At 48.7% G+C, this 24,614-nt stretch overlaps 1 protein-coding gene across 2 annotated transcripts in view; it reads right to left on the bottom strand.

The window, feature by feature from the left end:
- CABIN1 (calcineurin binding protein 1) overlaps nucleotides 1-24,614 on the bottom strand; it is an 85,091-nt gene that overhangs the window by 9,641 nt on the left and 50,836 nt on the right. The window contains exons 22-29 of one of the 2 annotated variants that reach the window (XM_081338637.1): nucleotides 22,989-23,250; nucleotides 22,652-22,912; nucleotides 20,399-20,550; nucleotides 17,541-17,719; nucleotides 8,574-8,756; nucleotides 8,057-8,358; nucleotides 6,893-7,006; nucleotides 353-516 (exon numbers count right to left, since the gene is read on the bottom strand). In XM_081338637.1, the coding sequence (XP_081194763.1) occupies nucleotides 353-516; nucleotides 6,893-7,006; nucleotides 8,057-8,358; nucleotides 8,574-8,756; nucleotides 17,541-17,719; nucleotides 20,399-20,550; nucleotides 22,652-22,912; nucleotides 22,989-23,250 (1,617 nt within the window). The remainder of the gene's footprint in view (nucleotides 1-352; nucleotides 517-6,892; nucleotides 7,007-8,056; nucleotides 8,359-8,573; nucleotides 8,757-17,540; nucleotides 17,720-20,398; nucleotides 20,551-22,651; nucleotides 22,913-22,988; nucleotides 23,251-24,614) is intronic. The other variant, XM_081338638.1, reaches the window with a different exon arrangement.

The following is a 24,614-nucleotide window of genomic DNA, read 5'->3' as shown; positions in this document are numbered from 1 at the left end:
TAGCGTCAATGAGCAACTCCTTAATCAGAGGCAGAAACAAGATAACTGGGATGAAGCACAGAAGCCTTTGGGGGTGCTAAGCTCTGATCCCCAGGTTTCTTCTTCTTTGGGGTTCCCAGCCCTGAAGCTCAACGCCCAGCTCAGGAAGGCACTGGTGACACAAGGAAAGCCATCTTTGGTTTTGTGAGTGCTATCAAGGAGGGCCTCCTTCCCTTATCGTGGGGGTAGCTCTAGGACTGGGGAGGCCATTTGCACAGGGAGGAGAAACCTCCCCCTCCCCCATCAGCAAAGCCTGGGAAGTTCCACCCTCCCCTCATGGAGGGAACAGGGAAGCGAAGCCTCCGGCACTCACTTTCCCTGCTCAGGGGTCCTCTGCAGCATAGAGGAGATTTTCAGCAAGGTGGGGTAATCTCTGAGTTGGGACAGCACGTTCAGCAGCAGGACGATGGAGCGGTTCATGTGAGAGGCGAAGCTACCGGGACGGTCAATTTCATCCACGGGGATGCGCCAAATTCCCTGTGCAGAAAGCAAGAGGAGGAGACAAGTCACAAACTGGACAGTTCTTCCCCCTTCGACTTTGCCTCTTGGATATGCCGACTTCCCCGTCTAGTCTCCAGCCACGGCTGAGAAGGCCATCAGAGAAAACTTGCTCACCGCTAATCACTTTACCCAGCACAAGGCATGTGTGCTTGCAGAAATCTACACTTCTGGTTTGAACTCAGCTATTCAAGCTTAAAGAGATAAAGAGAGAGAACTTTTATGATTATTTGGCTCCTGGCTAACTGTGGTCAGTTGTGGAAGAAACAGGCAAGAGAGACATCCGCAGATGTTGGTTAAGCTGCTAACAGTACTGAGGCAAAACCAGGGTCATGTCTTCTTTTACCTAATTCAGGGGAAATAACGGAAGGACCTGCCTCTGGAGGTGGGCATGGGCGGCTAAGGATCCAGAGGAGGCCCTTCGAGTCCTTAAAAGGTCAGGACTGGGATGCTTTTGAAGGGCCGCGGTTGCCTTTGAGGGTCTCTTAAGGGCCAGGATACCTGCTGGCTGTTCCAAGGGGCCCCCAGAGACTATTCACCCGACTGGAGGCTGCACGCCTGAGGCTCCAATAATTGAAAGGCCTCGGTCATGGGGAACCTTCCCCGTCCCCCAGCAGGCCTCCCCCGACACCCGGGCTCCTCGGTCTCGCGGGCCGGTCTACCTCCGCGCATTGAAATCCGGCTTGCACGTGAAAAAGGCAAGGCAGGCCCGCTCCACGGCGGGCGACTCGGGATGCCCGAGTCGGGCTCGGCGGCTGCGCCAGCATCCCCTGGCACCGGGAAGCCTCCACAGAGCGCGCCCGGGAGCGCCGCCGCCGCCCGCCTCTCCTCCCGGTGGGAATTCAAAGCGGAGCCGCCCAGGAAGGAAGTCAGCGCGGCGGCGGCGGCAGATCGGCCTTCTGGCCCTTCAACGCCGACCCCGCCTGACCCCCGAGGCCCGCCTTCCTTGTCGGGAGCGGCCGCGCAGCCCCTCCCTTCCCGACGACGCCCGCCCGGCGGCTCACCATTTCGGACGGGCGCAAGCAGCGGCCCGCCGCCCCGCCAGTTCCCGAGCGGCGGCAGCGGTCGGGGCGAGGATCGTGGCACCGCCGCTGCCTCCGGCCCCGCCGCGACTGTTCCCGGGCCGTGCCCGTGCGTGGCTCCGCGGGCGCGCGGAGGACGGAGCCGCCGCGCCCGCGGCCTCGCCCCGCCCGTCCTTTGCCGGCCCGGCCCTCGAAGCGACGCGTCGCTGCCCGGCCCCTCCTGCGCGTTGCCCGCGCCGCCTACCTCCCCGGCGGAGCAGCGCCGCCCGGCCCGCCGCCCACGCGGGAGCCGAGAGCAGGGTGGCGCCGCTCCTGCCCGCAGCTGCAAGGCCGCCGCTTGCCTGGAGCGCCCCGGGGAAACGCGGCGCCTTCCCGAAGCCCTCCCCCACCCGCGCGGCACCTCCTGCCACGGCGGCAGAAGCGGATCCGTGTCCGCTCCCCACGGCCCCTTTCCCCGGGTCCCTCCGGCCACCTCCGTGGAGGGAAGGGAGCCGTGCAGCACACAAAACCCCACTTTACTGATGCCGACCCAGCCTGCGCCTCCCAAGGCCGGTGCCATCCCAGTGCCGGACGACGCAGGGGCCGCTCTCGCTGCGAGCTTCCCGGTTTTGCAGCCCCCTCGACCCCCAGCAGCCGCCCCAAAATAGAGCCTGGAGACCCCATAGCGCACAGGTGCCGCAGGCGGGAATCGAGGGGAGAAGCTTCCCCCGATCTCGCCGGTCCAAGATGGGTCCCCCGAAGGAGGCGCCTTTAAACGGCGGCCGGGGGGGGGGAGGTTGTACATTCAGGCAGGGAAAAGATACGCTTTTAAGAGAAATGACCCCCCCTCCCCCGCGGCAGGGTCCTCCGGCTCTAAAGCCTCTTAGCGTGCAATAATAAAGCAGCGCCAGGAAGAAGCCCATCGCCCTCTGCTCCTCTTGCCCTGCTCGCTTGGATTCATCTCTGCCAAGGGCAGCCTGGCCCCCAGGAGACACCCCCCAAAAAACAAAACAAAACCCAGCCTGCAGCGCAAACCGAGGCGTGTCAAAAACACAACCAAGCGAGCGCCACCCTCCAGGCCACAAGCAAGGTTGGAAAGAGGAGCCGAGCAGGGGCTCCTCTGCAAACACAACGTACCCCCCCCCCCAAGGGTTCAACAACCCAGCCCAGCGCCTGGTTCTCAGGGCAGCAGCCGCGCACGGGAGAGCACTGGGAACGTCTGAAGAAGACTCTACTTGCTCCCAAGGAAAAGGACTGCCCCCGCCCAACTTCCTGTACTTAAGGGTGATGGGGCTCTGGTTTTTTCCCCTTTCGGGAGGGAAGGAGTGGTTTCAACTGAATTTAACACTCCCAGTTTGACCAGATGGGGAAGCTGGCCATTGCACAGGATTTTGGTCTATGCCTGTTTGTACAACAAAGGATTGTATTAGCTTGTTCAAGTCTGTCAAGATCTTTTTGGATCTGGAGCTTGTCTTCTGGGGTGTTGGCTATTCCTGCCAGGTTAGTGTTATTTGCAAATTTGATGAGTTCCCCTTCTATGGTCTTCTTCTTCTTCCCCTTCCTCATCTAAGTCACTTATGAAGATATTGAAGAGTACTGGGCTTAAGACAGAAACCTGTGGCATCCCATTGCTTACTTCCCTCCATGTAGATCTGGTACCATTAAGGATTACTCGTTGAGTACGGTTTGTCAGCCAGTTACAAATCCATTCGGTGGTCATGTTGTCTATCCCACATTTTTCTAGCTTACCAAGAAGTAGGTTGTGGTCTACTTTGTCCAATGCCTTGCTGAAGCCTAAGTTCACTATGTCTACAGCATTTCATCGGTCTACTAATTTAGTCACTTTGTCAAAGAATGAAATAAGATTGGTTTGGCATGATCTGTTTTTAACAAACCATGTTGGCTACTAGTTAAAACTTTGTTTCTAGATGTTCACAGATCTGTTTTTTGATTATCTTTTCCAGTATCTTCCCAGGTATTGATGTTTGGCTGATTTGTCTGTAGTTTCCTGGGTCTGTTTTCCCCCCCTTTCTTGAAGATGGAAACCACATCAGCTCTTTTCTAATTCCCCGGTGTTCTAGAATTTTTTTAAGATATGGTACAACGGTTTTGACTTTTGTTGCCTTTGTTTATTCTGCGCCTTAGCTTTTTCCTGACTTCATCTTTGCAATTCGAGCTGTATGCTGGTATTGTCAACGCTGCTAACATCAAATGTTATTGCTTGACAAGAAATGAAGAAGTAGCTATTTCATATGTTAGATTTGTGTATTGTTTTAGTTAAGGTTAGGAGGGGGGATGAGTAGGATTGCACCTTTCAAGGCCATCTCTAACTAAGAAGATAAGGCCTTGGTGGGTTTTCTAACGGAAGGGAAACTGATTCTTTAAATTAATTGGAGAATATGATTAATGACAAAATTAGAAAGGTGGAGAATTGTGTTTTAATATATTGTGCAAGGGGCGGAGATTTCAGATTCCAGCTTCCTTCAAGCAAGCATTTGCCGGTGTATTAGGCTAATAAAGGACTTTTAAGGTAAACAATGCCTCAGAGTCAATTGAAAAGCCCATATGTCGGAAACTTGACAGGTATTTGGCCTTAGTTGTGTTGCTCTTTCCATTTTTTTTGTAATTGTCCTTTTTGTCTTTCAGTTTATCAGAGAACTTTGTGCAACTATGCTGGTTTCTTCTTTGATTTCTTGTTTTTCTTTTTCACTGGTATTGTGCTGGATTGGGCTTTTATGATCATATTTTCCCACGCTTCTTGAGTTGTATTCCCCTTTAGGATTTTCATCTATGGAATTTTTCTTAGGCTCTCTCTGAGTTTGTTAAAATAAGCTCTTTTAAAGTTTAAGACACTGGCTGGATTATGTGCTATTGCTTGCGTTTACATTACAACTAATATGATGTGATCACTCTCACCCAAAGGTCCGGCAATTTCAACTCCTTCTATCACTTCTTCTCTTACTAAGAATTAGGTCCACTTTATGGCTTTTCCTCTAGTTCCCTCCTCTACCTTTTGGATGACAAAGTTGTCAGCTAAGTTGGTTAGGAATCTGTTTGATCTCCCACTTGCTGCAGAGTTTCCCAGTTGATTTCAGGGTAGTTAAAGTCTCCCATTGTACTGTGGTGTATTTCCTACATACATTTGTTAATTGTTTAGCAAAAAGTTCATCCATATTTAGCAAAAAGTTCATCTATTTTTTCTGTTTGGCTGGGCGGCCTGTAGTATATGGCTATAACAATGTCATCCTTATTTCCTTCTATATTGACCCATATGGATTCCAGGTTTCCATTCTTGGTTTTGTGTATTTCTCTAGAGATGTAGTGATCTTTTATACCTCCTCTTTTGTTGGGTCTGTTTCTTTTGAATAGTTTGTATCCTTCTATCAGTACATTCCAGTCATGAGTTTCATCCCACCAAGTTTCAGTAATGGCAAATCTATCACATCTGCCTTCATGTACTAAAACTTCAAGTTCACCCTGTTTGTTCCTTAAACAAAGGAGTGTTTGTGTATAGGCACTTGAGTCCTTTATGGATCTTGAGTGTGTTTCTTATATTTCATAGTTTATATATAGGTTTTCTTTCCATCACTCTCTACTTCATTGTGTTTTCCCTTTTTCTTCTTCTTCTTTCTATTCACTCCCTGCCTCCTTATGTGATTGGTTATCTAGTGGTTTTTGCTTGGAATCAGGTTCTAAAGGTCTTGAAGATTGCCCCACCCCCTGATTTTTAGTTTAAAGCCCTTCTGATAAGATGGTCGTTTTCTGAATATATACTTTCCAGTTCTTGTGAGGGTGACTCCATCCCTTGCCAGTAGCCCTTCATGTAGGTAATTCAGACCATGGTCTAGGAAACCGAAGTTCTCTCGATGACACCAGTTTCTAAGCCAGTGATTTGTTTCTAAAATCCTTTGCTCCCTTATTGGATGTTGGTCTTTTGTTGGAAATATAGATGAAAACACCATTTATGCTCCTAATTCTTTAACTTTCTTCCTTAGCTGTTCATAATCTCATTAGATTCGTTGTTGTGTTCATTGGTCCCCACGTGTAGGAGAAGAAACGGGTAGTAATCTGTGGGGTTGATTATTTTACTACGTTTCTCAGTTACTTCTTTGATTTTTGCTCCAGCGATACAATATACCTCCCTAGATTGACTGCACGATCTGCAGACTATAGTTTCTATTCCCCAAAGCATTGAATCTCCTATCACTAATATTCACCTTTTTCCCCCCTAGGAAAGTGTGGGATACTATTCTTCCTGTCGCAGGAATGCTGGATTGTGTCTCCTTTTTAGAAACTAGTGGTGACTGCTCTTTTATAGGTGTCTGCACATTTTCTTCCAGGGGGAGGGTAGGAAAGCGATTGGTTAGCTCCAGAGGGTCTTCAGTGGAGTGGGCTAGGGGCTTTGCTCTTGGTTGCTGTTTTCTTCTAAAAGTGACATGTTTCCATCGGTCTTCCTCTTGGGGTTCATACGGTGTATACAGTAACTTTTTTCAGAAGCTGTTTGTTCCCTATTGTGGTCAATTTGGGTGTATCGGGAGCTCTTTCTTTTGCAGTTCACACTTGTGCCCCATGGCCACCTCTGAGCGGGAGGCCTCTGCAGCCCCTCTTCCTTGCGGCTCCCTTTCCCACATGGCAGACCCCTTTATGTCACAGAGAACTCAATTCCATTCCGAGAGTGCTTCTGCCAGCCCCTCTTCCTTTCTGCCAGCTCTCCGCACCAGGGCCTGGAGAGCTGCTGGGGCTAACACCCCGTCTATACTCCTCTAAAGGGCAAAGGTCCATGAGAAGGTTTGAAGGTCCACAGCTCTCCTCCAACAATTATGTTTTTAGGAACTGGACTACATTCATACCAACTGCTCTCAAGGCCATGACTTGGAGAGCATCCTCATAAAACTTTAATAATTCTTTGCAGTCCATGGAAGGGGCTGAAATGCTTCCAGGATCCTGCCATTAGTTCAGAGTTCCCCAATCTTTTGGGATTGGTGGCCCGAAGTGGGGGGGAGGAGGGAAAGAAGGGATGGTTTTGTGGGGTGTGTGTGTGTGTGAATTCATATGTTCTTGGGGGTGGGGAACAGGTGCTGCTCTGACTAAAGGAACCTATTCTCTGGAGCAAAGCTCCTGTGCTCAGCATGGTCAGAGGCTGGATAGAGCTGCCCAAGGCCCTCCCTCCTGCTGCCCAACAGGGAAGGAGCAGCTCCAGAGCTGCAGGTGGGACAAGGGGGCAGCCGTCCAGGGCAGAGAGGTCCTGCTGGATCCTGGCCCGCCTGCCTAGACTCTCACCTGATGCAAAGGAGACGGGTACCTGGGGAAAGCCAGAGAAAGCACCCTGTTTGCAGCTCAGGCAGCCCACTTACGTTGAAGAAGTTGGTCTTGTTCCTCTCACAGAAGAGACCCTGTGCTGGCATGTGCTTCAGCTGCTGCCAGGGGAGACTGCTGCCTAGCAGCACATCGCGCGCCCACGGCAGATTCTATATAGAACAGAGTGCAAGAAAAGAACAAATTGGTTGGTAGGAAGGAAGGAAGGAAGGAGAAACCAGAATGGTGGCAGCTGCTGTGGCCCCTCTTTCCACCGCTCCCTCCTTCCAAGTTGCCCAAAGTGCCACTTCTTGACCTAATGCACATGTTTCCCATCCCTGGGCAAAGCTGAAAGGCGGGGGTGGGTGGAGGAGGTAACTGGGATTCCCAGGGACAAAATTCAGTCTTCTTTCCTCACTGGGAGAACCGGGTGCAGCAGAGTCTCCATCCTCTGCTGGAGATGGTCTTTCTCCTGGTGATCAGGCATCCCAGAGATGCTCAGCACTCTCAGTCCTGCCTCTGACTGCTAAGGCGGGTTTTCTTCCCATACCAAGTCTCTTGCCCCACTTCCCTCCTCTGCCTGGAATGGGAGCAAAGTGGGAAGGGGCAACGTGGGGAGCCTGTTTCCATATTCTGTGATGGGCCTAGCCTCTCTTATGGGGTTGCGCATGTGCCAGGCTGGGCACTGCCTCCTTTTGTAGCCTGGAGAGGGATGCAGGGTGTCCACAGCTCTCCCTTCTAGGCCCAATACTGGTTTTAATTAAGGCAGCCAGCAATGGGGATGGGGGAGTCAGGTTGCGGGACCCTTTCCAGAAAGAGCAACTCTGCATGGGGGCTAAGCCTCCTGTGGCTGGGAAGGCATCTTACCCGGTTAGTCTGAATCGTCACGTTTGAGATTGTCATGTACTCTTGATTTACATGGTGAGCTCTCTTTCTGTACACTGGTACCCAAGTATGAGACTCCCGTTACATTTTAAAATTAAAATCCATCTTTGATTCAAGAGCAAGGCAGCCCTGAGTGTAAAAAGCTTCTCCCTACCCTCTGTGTGGTGCTGCCCCTCACAGAGTCCTGGGGACCCCCCACCTTCTTTTGGAGCTGAATCCAACTCTGTTACCAAGGTTCCTTCTATAGGTGCAGCCGTCCAAGGTATATGGCCAAAGGTCCCGGCCTGTTTTCTCCTTCTGTGAAAGGGTAATTATGCAGACCCCTGCTCCCCTGCTACCTTATGGGTGGGGCTGCAGGCGTAGAGGCAGGCCAGCCGGTAGAGACTCTTGTAGTGCTGGGGGAAGCGGCTAAGGCAGAGGTGGAATGCAGCGATGCAGCGCTCGGTCAGGAAGGTGCGCTGCTCCTCCAGGTCTGTGGGGAGGCCCTCGGCAAACTGGCTGGTGCAGAGGGGCTCGGCTGGTCTCTTGGGGTCACCCTGGGGGAGGGGGAGAGCAGAGGCTTTGGAAGGCCCCTGGGGAGGGGGCTTCTGCTCCGCAGCACGGCAGGTATCAGGGCTCTCCAGGAGGTCTTCAGGCTTCTCTAGAGGGAATTCCAGAAAATAGGCAACGTCACCCTCCCTTTGACCCAGCTCACCCAAATCCTCAACTGCCTCGTAGGCAGGCAGGAGAAGAGCAGAGAGCGCCCCCCCCCCCAAGTCCCAGCTTTGCCTTTTCACCTCTTGCAGCAGAAGCCCAGGAAGGAACAGGCATGCAGCCTGGCACAAGGCCTGAAGGCTCCAGCCTTGCCCAACCTACCCCTGTCCTCTGTGGGTGCCAGGCTCTCTTTTCCAGGTGCTGTGAGGTCCGAGCAGGAAGCCAAGGGTCTCCCCTCAGGAGGTGTCTTTTTGGTGCTGTCCGGAGGGCTGCCAAGCTCCATAAAGATGTCCTGGGTGGAGTTGGAGTCCGAGAGCCCCACTGCCGAGCTGTCCTGACTCCTGTCTGCATAGGAGAAACAGGGACACAAGTGAGACGGTGCTTTGGCGGCAACATCCCCCCCCTTTTCCAGACAGCGGCTACTGCCGCCCCCCCTCCTCCATTTCAGCATCTGGTTTCTAATAAGCGCAAGGAGCAACACATCCACTCATTGGTTTCAGCATGCAGCCTCTCCTCTTGCAGCCTACTGACACTTCTTCCTTTTGTACATCAGTTTAAAACTTTCGGCTGGAAGTAATTGTGTACTGTAACAAAATCTGCACACAAGACTGCAGGGCTATTTTAAAGCTCTTGTGTTCAGGTGACACTGGCAGTCCATCTCAGCAAAGCCAAAGGCTCCTTAAATGTGGAAGCAGCTGTTGCATCATAAGCTTTTGGGGAAGATACTCCTTTTTATCAGATATCCTCAATTAGTAACCTAAATACAGACGTGCACAGTACAACAAGCAATGAGAGTGACATTTAAAACTTACAAGGAAATGATTATAATGAAAGGGTAAATTGAGAACTCATCTGAGGATGGCTGAGAAGCTAGAGAATGGGAGGCTGTCCTGACAAACCAGAGGAACTCATAAATGGCTAACATTCAGAAACAAGAGGCATCAAGCGCTAAGCTCTGGAAATGCTGAGCCCACCAGGCAGACATATTCTCTGTTCCCCACACCACCCTCGACAAGGATACATGCAGCTTTAGCCCGAAATATCTAACAAATCTTCCTAGCATTTTAGTGAATAATCCTTAGTTTTCAAAAAGCTAAAAGAAGTCTAGGATTAGATTTCCCTCCTACAAGGAACAGTGAAAACACAAACATCTGCCTTGTTGAGAGTTTGGAAAAAATATCGATACAAGTTGAATTATAAAATTCCTATTTGGGCAATATCTAAACATGAAATAGAAAATATAAATGTGGGATTTAAACATGATGTGATAACATATAAAGAAATTCTTAGATGGAAAAGAATGAATGGCAACTGAAGTCTTTCAATATTTTAAAAGAAGAAAAAATAGTATAAACTTGGTTTCAGTATGGGCAGTTACAGGCTAGATGGAAAGAAGATCAGAAAATTGGTATTTCAATATCAGATGGGAATTTGGTAAAGCAAATTAGAGATCAAAGTCGAGCGCATATAAGAAGGATATATAATGCATTGATAGAAATTGACTCAGAAGCGGAATTGGTTAAGGATTGTATGATAAAATGGGCCCAGAACTTTCAAGAACCAATAATAATGGATACTTGGGAGGAAATATGGGTTAGGAATGTTAAATTCACACAGGCACAAAATTTAAGGGAGAATTTTTACAAAATGTTTTATAGATGGCATTTAGATCCCAAAAAATTAGCATGTATGTATCCAAATTGTCAGCCAAAATGTTGGAGATGTGGTTGTGATGATGCAACGTATTATCATGTATGGTGGAATTGTAAAAAAGTTAAAGCTTTTTGGATTAAAATTTGGTGGAACATGCAGAAGATTTTTAAGAAAAAGATAAGATTTTTACCACAATTGTTTTTGTTGGGCATTATCACTGATTGTACTGCTATAGAAACCAAATTGATGCTGAATTTAATAACAGCTGCAAGACTTTTGGTAGCGCAATACTGGAAGAAGGAGGACCTGCCTAGTATTTATTTATTTATTTATTTGATTTATATACCGCCCTTCTCCCGAAGGACTCAGGGCGGTGTACAAGGCAATAAAAATAAGAATACAGGATACAAGATTTAAAGTTAAATGATTGTGCCCAATGTAGTAAGTTAGTTAAAATAATGTTAAAACCCCAAACCCATCAGGCCAGGCCGGCTTGTTCGAATAGATAGGTTTTTAGATCACGCCGGAAGGAGCGAAGGTCGGGGGCCATCCGGAGTTCAGCCGGTAAGCGGTTCCAAAGGATTGGTGCACCCACTGAGAATGCTCTCCCCCTGGGGGTCACCAGCCGACATTCTCTGACCGGTGGTACCCTGAGGAGGCCCTCTCTGTGGGAGCGTACAGGATGGAGGGAAGTTGACGCCGGCAGTAGGTGCTCCCGTAGGTAATCCGGACCATGTAGGGCTTTGTATGTCATCACCACCACCTTGAATTTCACCCGGAAGGCAACTGGAAGCCAATGCAGCTCACGGAGCAGAGGTAACATGGGAGTATCGGGAGACCCCCAAAAGAACTCGCGCGGCTGCATTCTGTACCAGCTGAAGCTTCTGAGTGGTTCTCAAGGGCAGCCCCATGTAGAGAGCATTGCAGTAGTCTAGAGAGGTCACAAGTGCATGAGTGACTGTACAGTATTGAAGAATGGACTTTGAAAGTTTCGAACTTGGCAGAAATGGCTAAAATCTCGGCATATGTGAAAGTCACTTGCAACAGAGATATATAGTGGAATGGAAAAGATGGATTGATTTTATTCAGAACAAATATGGGACTACAAAGTATTATTTAGCATTTGAATAGTTATTAGTTATTGTAATTAGAGGCTATATTATTTTTTTCTTCTATGGTTAAGGAGAGTTAAAGTGCGATAGGGTTTAAAGAGTAATTATAGTAATTAGAATATTTTACAGTAAGATTGTATGATGTAATACCCTGTATTCGGCTCTGGGAAGTCGGGGTGTGTGTGTTGGAATGGGAGGGATGGGGAGAGGGGTGGGGTAGATGGGGTATATGTTTCAAAAATGTATTTTAAAACTTTTCAATAAAAAAAATCTTCCAAAACTAATCTTAAATGCAGGATAGTAGGAAGCAAGCAACACTGATGCTCGGCATAAGGGGAAATTTTGTAGCAACAGCTGATTGCAGCCAACTTCCCATTCTTTTTTTGGCAGGGTACTTCAGGGAAATGAATATTTTTAGTTGTGGCTAAACTAAATACACATATATAGATATGAATAGGAGTATTCTCCATAAGTTACTTTTCCCAGTGAAAATTCATTTGGTCTGTTCTAAGACTAGAAAATAAAAGATTGGCTCTGTTTGCCCAGAAAGTATTATAGAATGGGAGGAAGGTCCCACAGCAGGATGTCCCTTTGAAAGGGCAGGAGGTGGCAGCTTGATCTGGCTCCTATCAATCTTTTAGTAATTGGGGGGCAGAATGAGGTACTAATACCCAACCTAAGTTATTTGAGGTGGCCTCAAGGGTGGCATGGAAAGTGTTCTCATGCAGAACCTGCCTGGCAGCGAAGGGCCTGTGACTTCCATTGCCAATGTGGGCTGCTTTTTCTGCAAGACTGGAGGACAGTGTTTTGGAAAGTACCTGCTATATTGAAACAGACGTATGGATGCCTGGCTGGGTTTAGACTTGTCCAACCTTTGTAGGAGTGAAGGTACCCTGGACACCCCATTCTGGAGGGGGGGGAAGGGCCACTCCCGCCATTTCAGAGGGGTGGTTTTACTAAAAATGGGTGGTCTGTCAGCTGAATGTCCTCGGACATTGAGGAGAGAGCTGGCGACTCTGTCCTCCCACCCCCATCTGCCCAGAAAATTTGGAGGGAGAAGTGAAAAACCAATTTAATCCCAGAGGAGAAAGCCAATCCAGTCCAACACAGGATAGAGCCCATATTAAGGGATGAAGTCTTACTTTTTTGTCACAATCACATTCACACAACAAAACCCCATTGCTGCCATAAGAATTAAAAACTAGGGGAAATGGATTTGGAAGCCTGTTGTAACTCAAAGTAACATTTTGCTGAGAATTACATTGGAGATTTCAGCAGACCTCATCTTATTCTGTCATTTTTGACAACTGCTGACCCATTTACGATGTATATCTTTTATTTCCTGTGAGTCTGGAAAGTGGAAGTGTCTGCTAATTGTCTGCTTTGGCTCTGCCATTTCTTGCTGATCAAAACAGATGAGAAAAGGATAATTAAGAAACAGGGAAATTTAGTAAGTGGTAAGCTGGTTCTGATGGAGCTTTCTTTGGAAAAACACTTCCTTTAAGAAGGAATCCACTCTGAAGCCATTTGCTCCCTCTAGCAGCTCATCAGAGTGCAGTGGCAGTAAATAAAACCTAGGAGAAAGGCTTCATCCCTTTGAAATTTGCATACAAACAGAAAGCTTTGTATACACATTAGGAAAAGTTATATTACAAAAGTGTTCATCCGGGAAATCAAAGCAACGAAGAATGAAAGCAGAATAATTTATATTAGCATAAGGATAGCAACTACAAACTTGAGGAGAAGTTGAGAAAGTTATCAGGGCTCTAGAAAATTAGGAAAAAAAGAGTGACATGGCTGAGCACCACGGCATCAACATCATAAATCATGGGTCAGATAGAATATGCTATAGAAAAGGCCACTAAACAGTAGGTGTTGCTTTTTCTGCCTAGTCAATTAGACTATTACTGGGTTCACAGGCCTGTCACAATACTAGTGAGGTAGGCCCTGGCATTAGATACTCACCAATCCTATGGATTGGTGCCTGCAAAGTGTTTGTATTTTTGCACATCCTCCATGTGTGTGACAGTCTTCCATCCATTTTTTAAAAAAATCTTCCCAGCTGTACTGAACAATTTTATGTGAGCCTCATATAGTGGCAGAAATCCCTAAGTCTCGTCCTTGTGGTGAAACTGCGCTGAGCAACATGGAAATGCCACAAGAAGGGCACCATGGAATGACTACCTGCAGAGGGAAGCTCACTTACACAGGAGAATTTATTGAATGTTTTATTATGTGTTCGGTTTTATTTATGATCTTGTCTTTTCGATTAGTGACCATAATACAGTTTTGATGTGATGTCAGTTTGGGAGCAGGAGAGGCATGTTTCTCCCCCCCCCCCCCCCCCGCAATGAAGCAAAGAAGAATAGCTGTTCTGGCCTTGCCAGGCCCTCTGTTTCAGCCATGGTGGGCTTTTTCGTGGGTGAAAAATGGGACAAAAACATCTAACTGATAGTTAAAACAGTCAGGCTTTAGACCATCCTGATCTGGATCCATCAGTCCCAGTTCTTCAATTTGGGGGCACCAAGAGTGAATGTCTAATTTTGATTCAGCTTCAAGGTTTCTTGAAGCAGATTGCCACACCATTTCAATACAACAGCAAGCCCGGTTCAGGAATAAGTCAGGCCTAGCCACCTTAACACAGTGTTTCTCAACCATGGCCGCTTGAAGATGGGTGGACTTCAACTCCCAGAATTCCCCAGCCAGCAAAACTCATTTTCAAGCGGCCAAGATTGAGAAACACTGCGGTGAGGTGGATGGAATTAATTCTGCAAATGGACTTGTCTGTTACCCACCAACAGTCCTTTTTTCCAGAAATGTAGCTAACCCATGCAATATTCAAAACAACTGATTAGATAAGGAATAAACAGAAATGGATTCAGCAGAAAAGCGAGAGGGGCCCCAAGTCTATCCAGCCATCGTCAAGCCAATGCAGGGTGCAGCAGCTGAACTTAGGAGGCTGTTGCTGTTATGGGCGTCTCCAACATTTGCACAGCTAACAGACTCGTCAGTTGCAGCTCTGATGTTCAAGCAAGCCGTGATGGGCAACAAGCAGGTAAGGAAAGTCTATGAACTGTTTTTAACCGGGTTAGGGCAACACAGGCAATATTGATTACAAAAGCATGAATATATAAAAACAGCAGAAACGAACAAAAACAGCCATGATTGAGTGGACAAAGGCACAGAGTGACAAAAATGACACCTGCTCTCCTGGAATGTCTTCTGTACCTTCAAGGCCCAGGGGAAGCAGGACCCTACTGACCGATGAAGGCAGCTGGACAGCAGGGCAGCCGGGGGGGGGGGAAGCAGGCAAATATCTGGCCATGGGTAACCAATTTCAATTTAGACACTTCCCATTCCTTTCTACAGAACGGACTGCGCTGATCAAAAGCGGGCCCAAGATAGGTCTCTCTTTAACGAGGCGCTTTCCCTAGTTGTCTTCTCTTAAGGTAAAGCTTCCCCCGCACACGCGTGCTAGTCGTTTCCGACTCTAGGGGCCGGTGCTCATCTCTGTTTCAAAGCCGAAGAGCCAGCGCTTGTCCGAGGACGTCTCCGTGGTCATGTGGCCGGCATGACTAGACGCCAAAGGTGCACGGAACGCTGTTACCTTCCCACCGGAGTGGTCCCTATTTTTCTACTTGCATTTTTACGTGCTTTCGAACTGCTAGGTTGGCAGAAGCTGGGACGAGTAACAGGCGCTCACTCTGTTACGCGGCACTCGGGATTCGACCCGCCAAACTGCCGACCTTCTGATCGACAAGCTCAGCGTCCCAACCCACTGAGCCACCATGTCCCTATGGCTTTTCTTATTCTGCCGTAAAAGAAAGCAGGCATTCTTTCGTGCTTCTCTGGCTGCGTCACTGGAAATCCAATAGGATTTTGGCCAAGTCAAGCTGCTTCTGTCTGCAGGAATCCATTCCTGTGCCCCAGCCTTAACCAAGGAGCTGGGCTAACAAGTGATTTTTTTTTAAGCCAATCTGATCTGAATGACAGTCAGGATGAAGGAGAGAAGCCAAATCTTGTGGACATTGCCATAAGGAAGTGACTGGTCTGACAGTCAAGAGCCTTTCTGTGCTCAAAGCAGGGAGGAACATTGCAGAGGCAAGGACAGAGGAGTTCTCCACCCCACCCCACCCCACCCTCCCTATTCTCCTTCATCAAAGATTCAAAGACACTGGAACAACTCTTGGCATTACCAGCCCATCCCTTGGAAAGAGCAGGTCAGCCTCCTTTCCTGGAACTCAAAGCTGATGTATCCTACTTGATCTGTTTAGTTGAAAACCCCTCACTGAAATTCTGATGCCACAGAAATGGCTTTTCTCATGTTGGAGAACGTGCACTAGAACGTGCACTAAGTATATTAGCCCTTAAGCCTGCTAGGACACACTGCTGAGTGAACTGGCTTACAAGGCAATGGAGAGTAACAGCATGAAACAACCAAGTTAAGTTTTTCAGCTGGCTGGTGGCCATGGGAGTTAAAGGCCATGTACTTTAGGCACAAAGCCCAGGTAAAGTTATGGAGCTGCTGAATCATATCTGCAGCCAGTCAAGAAACCAGCTTTCATTCTGTCTTCTGAGCAGCACCCAAATTCCATGTGGATTACAGACAACATGTGATCAGTTCTTAATGGGGTCTCTCTGATTTCCCGGAGCACTTTCTATCCTCCATTTCTATGGAGGCCTTTGGTGATTTTGGGCCAATCTCTCTCTCTCAGCGTAACCTACATCATAAACCTTTCATGGGGGGAAATTAGAGGAGGCGTGCTCTGTATGTCTTGGTGAGCTCCAGCACAAAATGCAGGAGATAAACTTAACTTTCTCGAGTCCAAACCCTTGCCATCCCTGGCCTCTCTGCTCATATAAAGGACCAGCTGAGAAGAGCACACACACACACACACACAAACACACACCCCACACACAGAGCCCCAACAGGGTCAAGGGCTCCTAAAGATCTTCTACAAAGGCTGCTATGTCCCATAAATACTCCTAAATACTGAATGGCCAACTGAAGCGGTTCCCTTTCTCCCCTTTGGCTTGCTCATCATGACTTCTCTTGCACCGCTGCCTCCCAACTGTGCCACAATTCACTTCTCCTCTGGTCCTACTTGGAGAGGGTCCCCCAAGGGCAGCCCTGGGAAACTCTCACTGTCTTCTGAGTTAAAGTGGTCACTCATCTGCTGTTGCTTCTAGCATGTGCTGCTTGGATTTGGGGAGTCATAGCCCACCCTTTCAAAAAGGGCAAGAGAGACAAGTATCATGTTCCAGAAGAGAAGGCTTCTCAGAAAAGCAGCTTTAAGAGATGACTATGAGCAGAGAAATGAAAAATGATGCCAACAAAACAATGCTGAAGCTCCTCTCAAAGGGAAGCGGAGCAGGGGATGCATCCTGGCGAATGGGTCCAGGTTCATCAAAGATCCAGCTCTTCGGGATAAATTATTCCAAAAGGATGAAATGGTCACCCAAATCCTCATGGGGAATGTTTGCAAGAAGGCTCCTAATCAGTCATCTTTCATTAGTGGGTTGAGGGCATCTGCTCTGGCTATGACTGAAAGCCAAGAACAAACAAGCGACCTCGAGGGCTGCAACAGAAGACAGGAGGGGAGCCTGCAAATGTTGGCCTGGCTCTTGACTGATAGGAAAGGCCATATTTGCATGCTCAGCCTTAAGCCCTGCTTTGCCTACAGAGGCCAGGAAACAGCCTGACGGTGAGGCTGTTTTTGCTTTTTCCAGACAAGGAAAGCAGCGGTCTCCATCTAAATGCCCAACTGAAGCCCCGCAAAGCAAGCAGGCAGTGGTTGAGCAGAGCCCCTTCCAGTCTCCTCTTTGGGAACACTGGGAGGACTGGAGAGCAGACTCTTCCTGTGCTCCCTGGAATAGACGGCAGAACTTTCCATCACAGAGCCAGACCCTTGCTAGGTTACCCGGTGGATCGGGGCCCATCCCAACAGGCAGCCACTTCCCATCCAGCTGCAGCAGGACAAGCCCCCTACATACTGTGGCACTGAGCCGGCCTGTGAGGAGAAACAAGCGGTGTGGAGTGGAGCACCCGTGCTGTGACAGCCAGGAATCCTGGGAGTTGAAGTCATCCATGTGGGGTGCTCGAGACAAGGGCAGAAGTTTGGATTTTTCAAGGGGCTCTGGGAAATACCCCGAGCCTGGGACCTCGGGAAAGTGCCTTAACTAGACCCACCTACTCGTTTAGGCCAGAGGGGAGGTAGTGGCAAACTGAAAGGGTTAATGAGTGACAATATTGCCCGTGTTACCCTGGACCCCTCACCCTCCTGGAAGCTGCCAATTGAGCCCGCCCGCCCGCCAGGAGTCCAGCACCTCCAAGTGCCGACAGTATTGAGAACAGGGACTGTACCATCCGGTGTTGCCTGCTGATGGCTTTTTTTACATTTGACGTAATCGTGGTCAACTGGAGTGGCTGTGTAGGGTGGGGAAGTCAGACCTGGACCGGAGGAAGAGAGCAGGGAAGTCCCGGGGCCTGGCAGAGTTCCTGCAGAAGAATGCGAGTCCTCATCTGCCATGCAAAGCTTTTCCCTGGGGGCAGAAGAGGAAGAGACCGTGAAGAAAGGAAAAGAACACGGTGGCTCATGGGGGAGGGGGGGGGAAGGGGCCTGGTGCAGGACCACTGTCACAGCTGGACAAGGAGACAGAACTCAATGCCAACATCTGGATTCTTCAGGGCCAAGGAGCAGAGGCCTGGCCTTTTTTCCGATTCCATAGCCCCAAAGACTACTCCCTTCCCCTGGTGCTGCCCACAGTCCCTCTGAGTGCCCCATGCCCACTTTCTGGCTTCTGCCAAGGGAATGCGCCCAAATGTTTACAGCCCCCTCCCCACCTGGCAGTTAATGCACTGCAGGCAGCTACTTCTTTCTTTCCCTCAACCAAAGACCTAGACTGGCAGCTTTTTCAGGATTTGTTGCCCTTCTAACTAACATATCATCATTTTGGCATTTTTTGAAAACTCTCATATTCAGGCCCAGATTCCAGTCATTTAAGAATTGTGGTGGTGCAGCCGCATGCACTACACTGCGTTGTGACAGATGCCGGCAGCTACACTTGCAGATGCTCCCTGACCTTCCCTTCTTATGCAGGAGGTCTGCATAGGAGGCTCCTGTGGAAAAATGCTACATACTTGTAACTCAATGCACTTTTCAGGAATCAAAACATAGGAAGTCCTCAACTTACGACCACAGTTGAGTCTAAAATATCTGTTGCTAAGCAAGACAGTTAAGTGAATTTTGCTCCATTTTATGACCTTTCTTGCCACAATTGTTAAGTGAATCACTGCAGTTGTTAAGTTAGTAACTAGGTTTAAGATATTTAAATTTAATAGCTGGTGCAGTGGGGTTGTGCAATGAGCCAGACCACAGTTGTGGTTAATTGGTTGTAGATTGCTGGCTCCTGTGTGAGGCACTCTGTGCTGTGATTGGTTGCTATGTGTGTAGAAAGGGAATTTCCCCCCCCACACACACACCTTTTTTCCTGTGGGGGCTCTGTAATTTACTTCATGATGTTCCTGCTGTGTTGATTTACCTGACTATGCTGTTTACCTGACTATTTTGTTTGATGTAAATACAGTTATTTATATAAAACTACAAGTTCATGTCAGCGTCTATGACTTCATTTGGACACCAGCTACGCAATTCCCTGACATGGTTTGTTAAGTCAATCTGGCTTCCCCACTGAATTTGTCAGAAGGTCATGTAAACCTGAAACACTGCAACCCTCATAAATACACACCAGTTGCCAAACACCCAAATTTTGATCACGTGACCCTGGGGATGCTGCAACGGTCGTAAGTGTGAAAAGTGGACATAAATCACTTTTTTCAGTGCTGTTATAACTTCAAATGGTCACCAAACGAATGGTTGTAAGTCAAGGACTACCTGTATTGAAACGCTGCAGCCCTAATAAATCATGTTGAAAATTACATCAGTTATTTTTAGACTGATTTATTACAATCAATCTGGTTTATTTTGGTGATAAATAATTTATGTTCTGCTGAGTTACTTTTGGAGCCTTTCCTCTGCAGTTATAAATTCCACTTTTGTTTTTATGCAAGTTATTTCAATATTTTCCAATTCTAAATTCTCAAGGAACACTACCGCACATTTTAATGTGGTCTGAAAAGAACGTAAAGGAACATTTCTGTCTTCCTACGTGGTTGAGATCTGGCACCAAAACTGTAGGCACCTCTGAGGTGATTGTTCTGGAACGCTGATCGGTCACTGCCATTGATAAAAGTTGCAAAACTCTGCCAGCTTCTGGATCACCTAAACCCTGACTTACCCAGACTGGAAAAGGGGCATAAGGATGGCAGCTGCTGCTTAGCACCCGTTTGCCCAGCTGTGCAGAGGACAATCCAGCAAGCACAAGGCTTGTGTAAAACTCCTGAACAGCCTTGTGTTACCTGGTGACAACTGGGTGGGAGAGCAAAACCAATCTTCTGCTCGAAATAAATCTTAAAATGTGAAAAAAAGAGGAATGTTGCTTTTGAATTTTTTTGATCTTTGTGGGAATAAAATTAATTGCAGGGACAGCCAGAATGTCTGCTTAGCCCTTAGTGAGGGTCCCCAGCATTCAGAGCAAGTGTGTCCTGTTGTTGTCAGTGAGGAATTTTCATGGAGTCCCAATCCCATCCCTGACCCCGCCTGGCTTCAAGGGTGATGAGCCACACCCTAACACACACACACACACACTCAGGGCCATGATTTTTACAGGTGGAGAAGCAGCCACTCCTGCTCTCCCAGCCCTGCCCCACACCCGTCTCAAGACTGGGCCCCAGCCCTTGAAGGGGGGAACTAGGTGGGCCCTCCGCCCTTCCCTGCCAGGATTCCCTGCCTTGGGCACGCTGCCTGGATCCTCATTCTGGGACCCCGGGGGGTGGGGAAGACTGCGTCTCTTGGAGGTGCCCAGCTGGCGGCTCTGCAAACCAAAGTCCCGAGAGGCTTCTAGTGAAACAGAGGATGGTCCTTCTTATGTCTAGCTGGCTGTCCAGAGGCCTAGGAAGATTTCAGCAAGGCTTTTCATTTATCGTCCATCTCTCCCCTTCAGGGCTAAAACTTCAGACAGAAGGTATAAACTGGGCAATTCAAAATGTCAGAATGCCAAATGCCGTAATACGCCTTCTAAGGTTTGCTTCCCCCCCTCGCCCCAGCAAACTCTGCCCATCTCCCTCCCCGTGGGTTGAAGCCGGCAACAGAAGGGACTCACTTTTCAGAGAGCTTGGGGGTGTGTTTTTCCTCTCCCCTGGCAAAGGGCCCCTCGGCTGCCTCCTTCATAAAAGTCACCAGCAGCTCAGCATCTGCTCCCGAGTCAGGTCTTCCCACCAGTTTTAGAATTGATGCGTGGAGCCGAAAGTAGACCTACCAGAAAGAAACTCACTGTGGCAAAAGCTTCTTTGAATCTGGTCATCTTACAAAATCCATACCGGAGAGAGAATGAAAAGCAATGCAAGCCAGGTCCGTCTTAAAGGGGTCTGGAGTCCGCTTTCTTGGCAGTGTCCAACTGGCAGGACCATGCTGCACCTCTCGGGGCGGCTGAAGCCCTTCAGGTCACTGGACAAGGAGGCCTTTCGTGTCTTTTGTGGTGCCCAGCATGGCAGTTGAGTGTTCCCATTCCTCTTATTGTGCCTGAGGAGGCAGTCTAATAAAGCCAACCAACCTGCCACCCTGTGCAGAGGCCGCTGCCTGCAAGGTGGCCGAGGAGGCCGCCAGACTTCAGGTGGACTTTGACTGACTGGTTTTCATTCAGCAGCTCAGGGCAGTTTCCTTCCTCTTCCTCTCAGTTGTGGAGGGGCTATTCTCAGTGTTTGAGGAGAGCGGGGAGAGAGCCTCACACACAGCCTCTACTACTACCTTTACTACCCCTCTTATTGTTATCATTATTATGAGTATTATTTCTCTGTTGCTTTGCAATGTACTGTACACTGACAGTTTCTGCACCAAAAACAAATTCCTTGCATGTCTAATCACACTTGGCCAAATAAAGTATCCCATTTCTATTCCACCTCATCCTATCCTATTCTATTTGGAAAATGGTGTGGACACGACCAGCAGCTGCCTTGCCTAAGGCCAAGCACAACCCATTGGCCACTGGAGGAAGATGGTGAAGGGCAGCTGGGTGCAGCATGGCTTGCAGAGGGCAGGGCAGGGTGTGTGTGTGTCTGGCCTTTTTGCTAAGGTGCTATTTACGGCATGGGGCCTGAGGTGGTTGTGCTGGGACTGAAACAGGCCCAAGGATGGTGTGGCTGGCCGAGACCACTGAAGCCACAGGCCTCTCCTTCAGCCCCATTGCAATAGCCCTTAGACTTATATACCGCTTCACAGTGCTTTGCAGCCTCTCTAAGCCATTTATAGAGTCAGCCTGTTGCCCCCAACAATCTGGGTCCTCATTTTACTGACTTCAGAATGATGGGAGGCTGAGTCAACCCTGAGCCCCTGAGAATCAAACTGTAGGCAGCCGGCAGTCAGCAGAAGTAGCCTGCAGTGCTGCATTCTAACCACTGGGCCACCCATGCCCTGTCCCAGAGGATGGCTGAAAGGGTTGAGATGAAGGGGGGGAAGATAGGGGGTGGGAGGAATTGAAGTGCCCCAGGGTTGTAGTATGGGTGGCCTGCCAAGCAACCACGTTTTGATCACATGACCCGGGGGGGGTGTCTGCTCTAACCTCAGGCCTAGGTGTATGTACCATTCAGCACTGCAATAACTTTAAATGACCACTGAACAAATGGTTGTTATGTGAGGAATACTTGTATTACATTAGTCAGCTGATACTTGTATTACATTAGTCAGCTTTTCCCCAAAGTTGCTACGTCCCACCCAGTTCACTTTCTTTGGGGGCCCTTCTAGCGTCTGGTGCTGGGGTGCACCTGCCAAACAAGATTCCATCTTCTCCTTTGGCAGGAAAGGCGGCTGGGTGACTTTTGGCCAATCGTTCTTGTTCAGCCAAACTGGGTGGTGGTGGTGGTGACCAAAGTAGAAGGAAGGAGTGTCGGCTATGTCTGCTGCATTGAATTATATATTTAAAAAGTGGAATCATCCAGCCAAAGGGGCTCGAGGTTAAATTAGAGGAATGGCAGACAGGCTTCTCTTGCACCTCCCTCACCCCCAGTTAGGACTAGAAGGGGCTGGAAGTAGGAACCAGATTGGGGAGATGCACAGGAATGCAACCTTTCTCAAAATCCCAAGTTTCATCATTTTTTGAAGATGACACAGTCCAGGACAGACATCAAACCCCTTGTCTGCTGTAGCCCCCAGGGGAAAGGAGGCTCAAGCTCGGCCAGCCTCCTCCATCAGGTTGATGCAACTTGCAAGGCCCTCATCAACTGAAGGCCAAAGTGGAAGAGCAGCTGGACTTCACCTGAACCACGGGCCAAATTTATGCGAAGGTGGCATTGGCCCAGCTGCTACCTATGGGTCACCCGGGGGTTGGCAGCATGACTGGAGGGTCTGGGCCTTGCCTTACCTCCAGGGCCTCCATGGCAAGCTCTGGGGGGTTATGATAATGGATCTTCTTGGGGTACCGCGCTGCCTCTTCGTGCAGGAAGTGACCCGCCTGCTTGTAGTGAAAGAGGTAGAATCCCGGGGGCTGCTTCTGCTTCTCTGCAATCTTCCCCAGCATGTAGTGGATCAGCCATTCTTCTTCGTCTCCGTCACCCTCGCAGTGGGACGCCGACGTGAAGCAGTGCTGGGCTGTTTCCAACATGCTGTTGCGCCGCTCTTCCATCTGAAAGAGGAAGCCGGCTCAGCAGCGGCTCATGAGCAGGGCGGTGAGCCCTTCGCGCTGTGACACTGGTGCCCACCTGCTGCACCACCTCCGAGGGCAGCTCCGCTTTCCACTGCTTCAGCTGCCGGGAGGCAAATGAGTGCAGAGCGTAGGAAATGGTGCCATACTCTATCCAGAGCGAGAGGTTGGAGCCATCGATCTCAAGGGCTCGTTTGAAGCAACTCAGCACTGGGCTGGAGTGCTTCCAGATGAGGCTGTCGCTCTTCAGTTCGTTGGAGTTCAGCTTATCCTGAATGCGGCTGGCCCGGGCCAGAGCCATCCCTGCCCACGAGTCAAACCTGAAAGAGAACACACTGCCACAGTCCCACTCTGCGCACGCAAGAAACCAGCAGGGCCGAGCATTGAGGTCCCCCAGGGCACCTGGCTTCTCACCAAGGTCTGCTCAAGGGAACTGCCAGAGGTTGGGCATACAGACTCAGGGACCTTGACCCAAAGAGAGGAATCAAAGAGTGTTTGGGGGTTTATTCCAGCTTCTATAGTAGCTGCTTTTCCAGCTAAGCTTTGTAAATGCAACATACAATTAGTTGGCTAATTGCCTGACCTTCCATAGCAATCCTAACCATGTATATAGGTGTCCGGATTTTGATACAAGCTTAATGTGTGTGCGCACCAGTCTATTTTTTTAAACCTTATGTTAGAGGTTAAGTTGGGGGGGGGCTGTCACACATTAATGGCAGTTCTCTCTTCAGTCTGGCTAGGAACTGTTGCCTACTACCTTTCCTCTAGCAGAAGACCTGAGCGCCTGCAACTCTGTATGTGCCCTCCATGCTGGTTTGCAATTGTCCTATGGTATTGTTACTACTCTTTTGGTCTTCAGACAGAGCCAAACAATTCTCTTCAGTGGTGCAAACTCTGCCCAATGTAACAGTTTTGCCAGCCCTTCCTGGTCCTACATTAAAGCCTGTAGCCCATCTTCACCAGCAGTTTGCTGTCCAAATCCTTTTTAGCTGCCATGTCCTCCATTCCCAAGCCTCAAGTTATGATAGTGCTTAAATCTATGTCTCTAATGCCACACTAATAACACTATTGCTAAGCACATTGATTTGTGCTTTAGATTGTAAGCTGCCCTGAGTCTTCGGAGAAGGGCAGGATATAAATGGGATTAAACAAAAAAAAATTCATTTTCCTACGAGAACTAAGTCCTTTGAGAATCTAAACTAAAGCCTATTCTAAGCTCTCAATCAGCAAAGGAAATATAAACTGTTTTGTTTCAGTGTCCAATCAACCTGAGAAGATTGTTGTTGTGAAGTTAAAAATGAAAGGAGATCCAGTGAAGTACTAATTAATTAAAGAGCTGAAAGGGGCAATTTACACCCAACCTTATGCTCAATTCAGGATCCAAATTAAAGCATCTGGTATAATTTCTAGTTAGAAGCTGCTCTGAGAGCATTTTCAGGCAGCTGAAAGAATGTCCCAAGGCTGCAGTCCCAGACCCCGGAGTCCTACCTGGCTGTCCTCCCTGGCTCATTCCCTATTCTTTTATGAATTTAATATCCTCTGTTGGCTCTAAGAATCTTGTGAACCATGAAAATCTTTCATGGTTTCAATGTCAAAGTATAGCAATGGGATTGATTTTGGAAGGCTGCAATTCAATGAACACAAACATGTACTGTTAACAAATATCAAAACCATGTAACGGATG

The sequence above is a fragment of the Vipera berus genome (genome assembly GCF_964194415.1).
Source record: "Vipera berus genome assembly, chromosome: 14".
In the NCBI taxonomy this organism is placed as follows: domain Eukaryota; kingdom Metazoa; phylum Chordata; class Lepidosauria; order Squamata; family Viperidae; genus Vipera; species Vipera berus.
The sequence above is the reverse complement of the archived record's forward strand: the minus strand, read 5'-3'. Positions and strand labels throughout refer to the sequence as shown.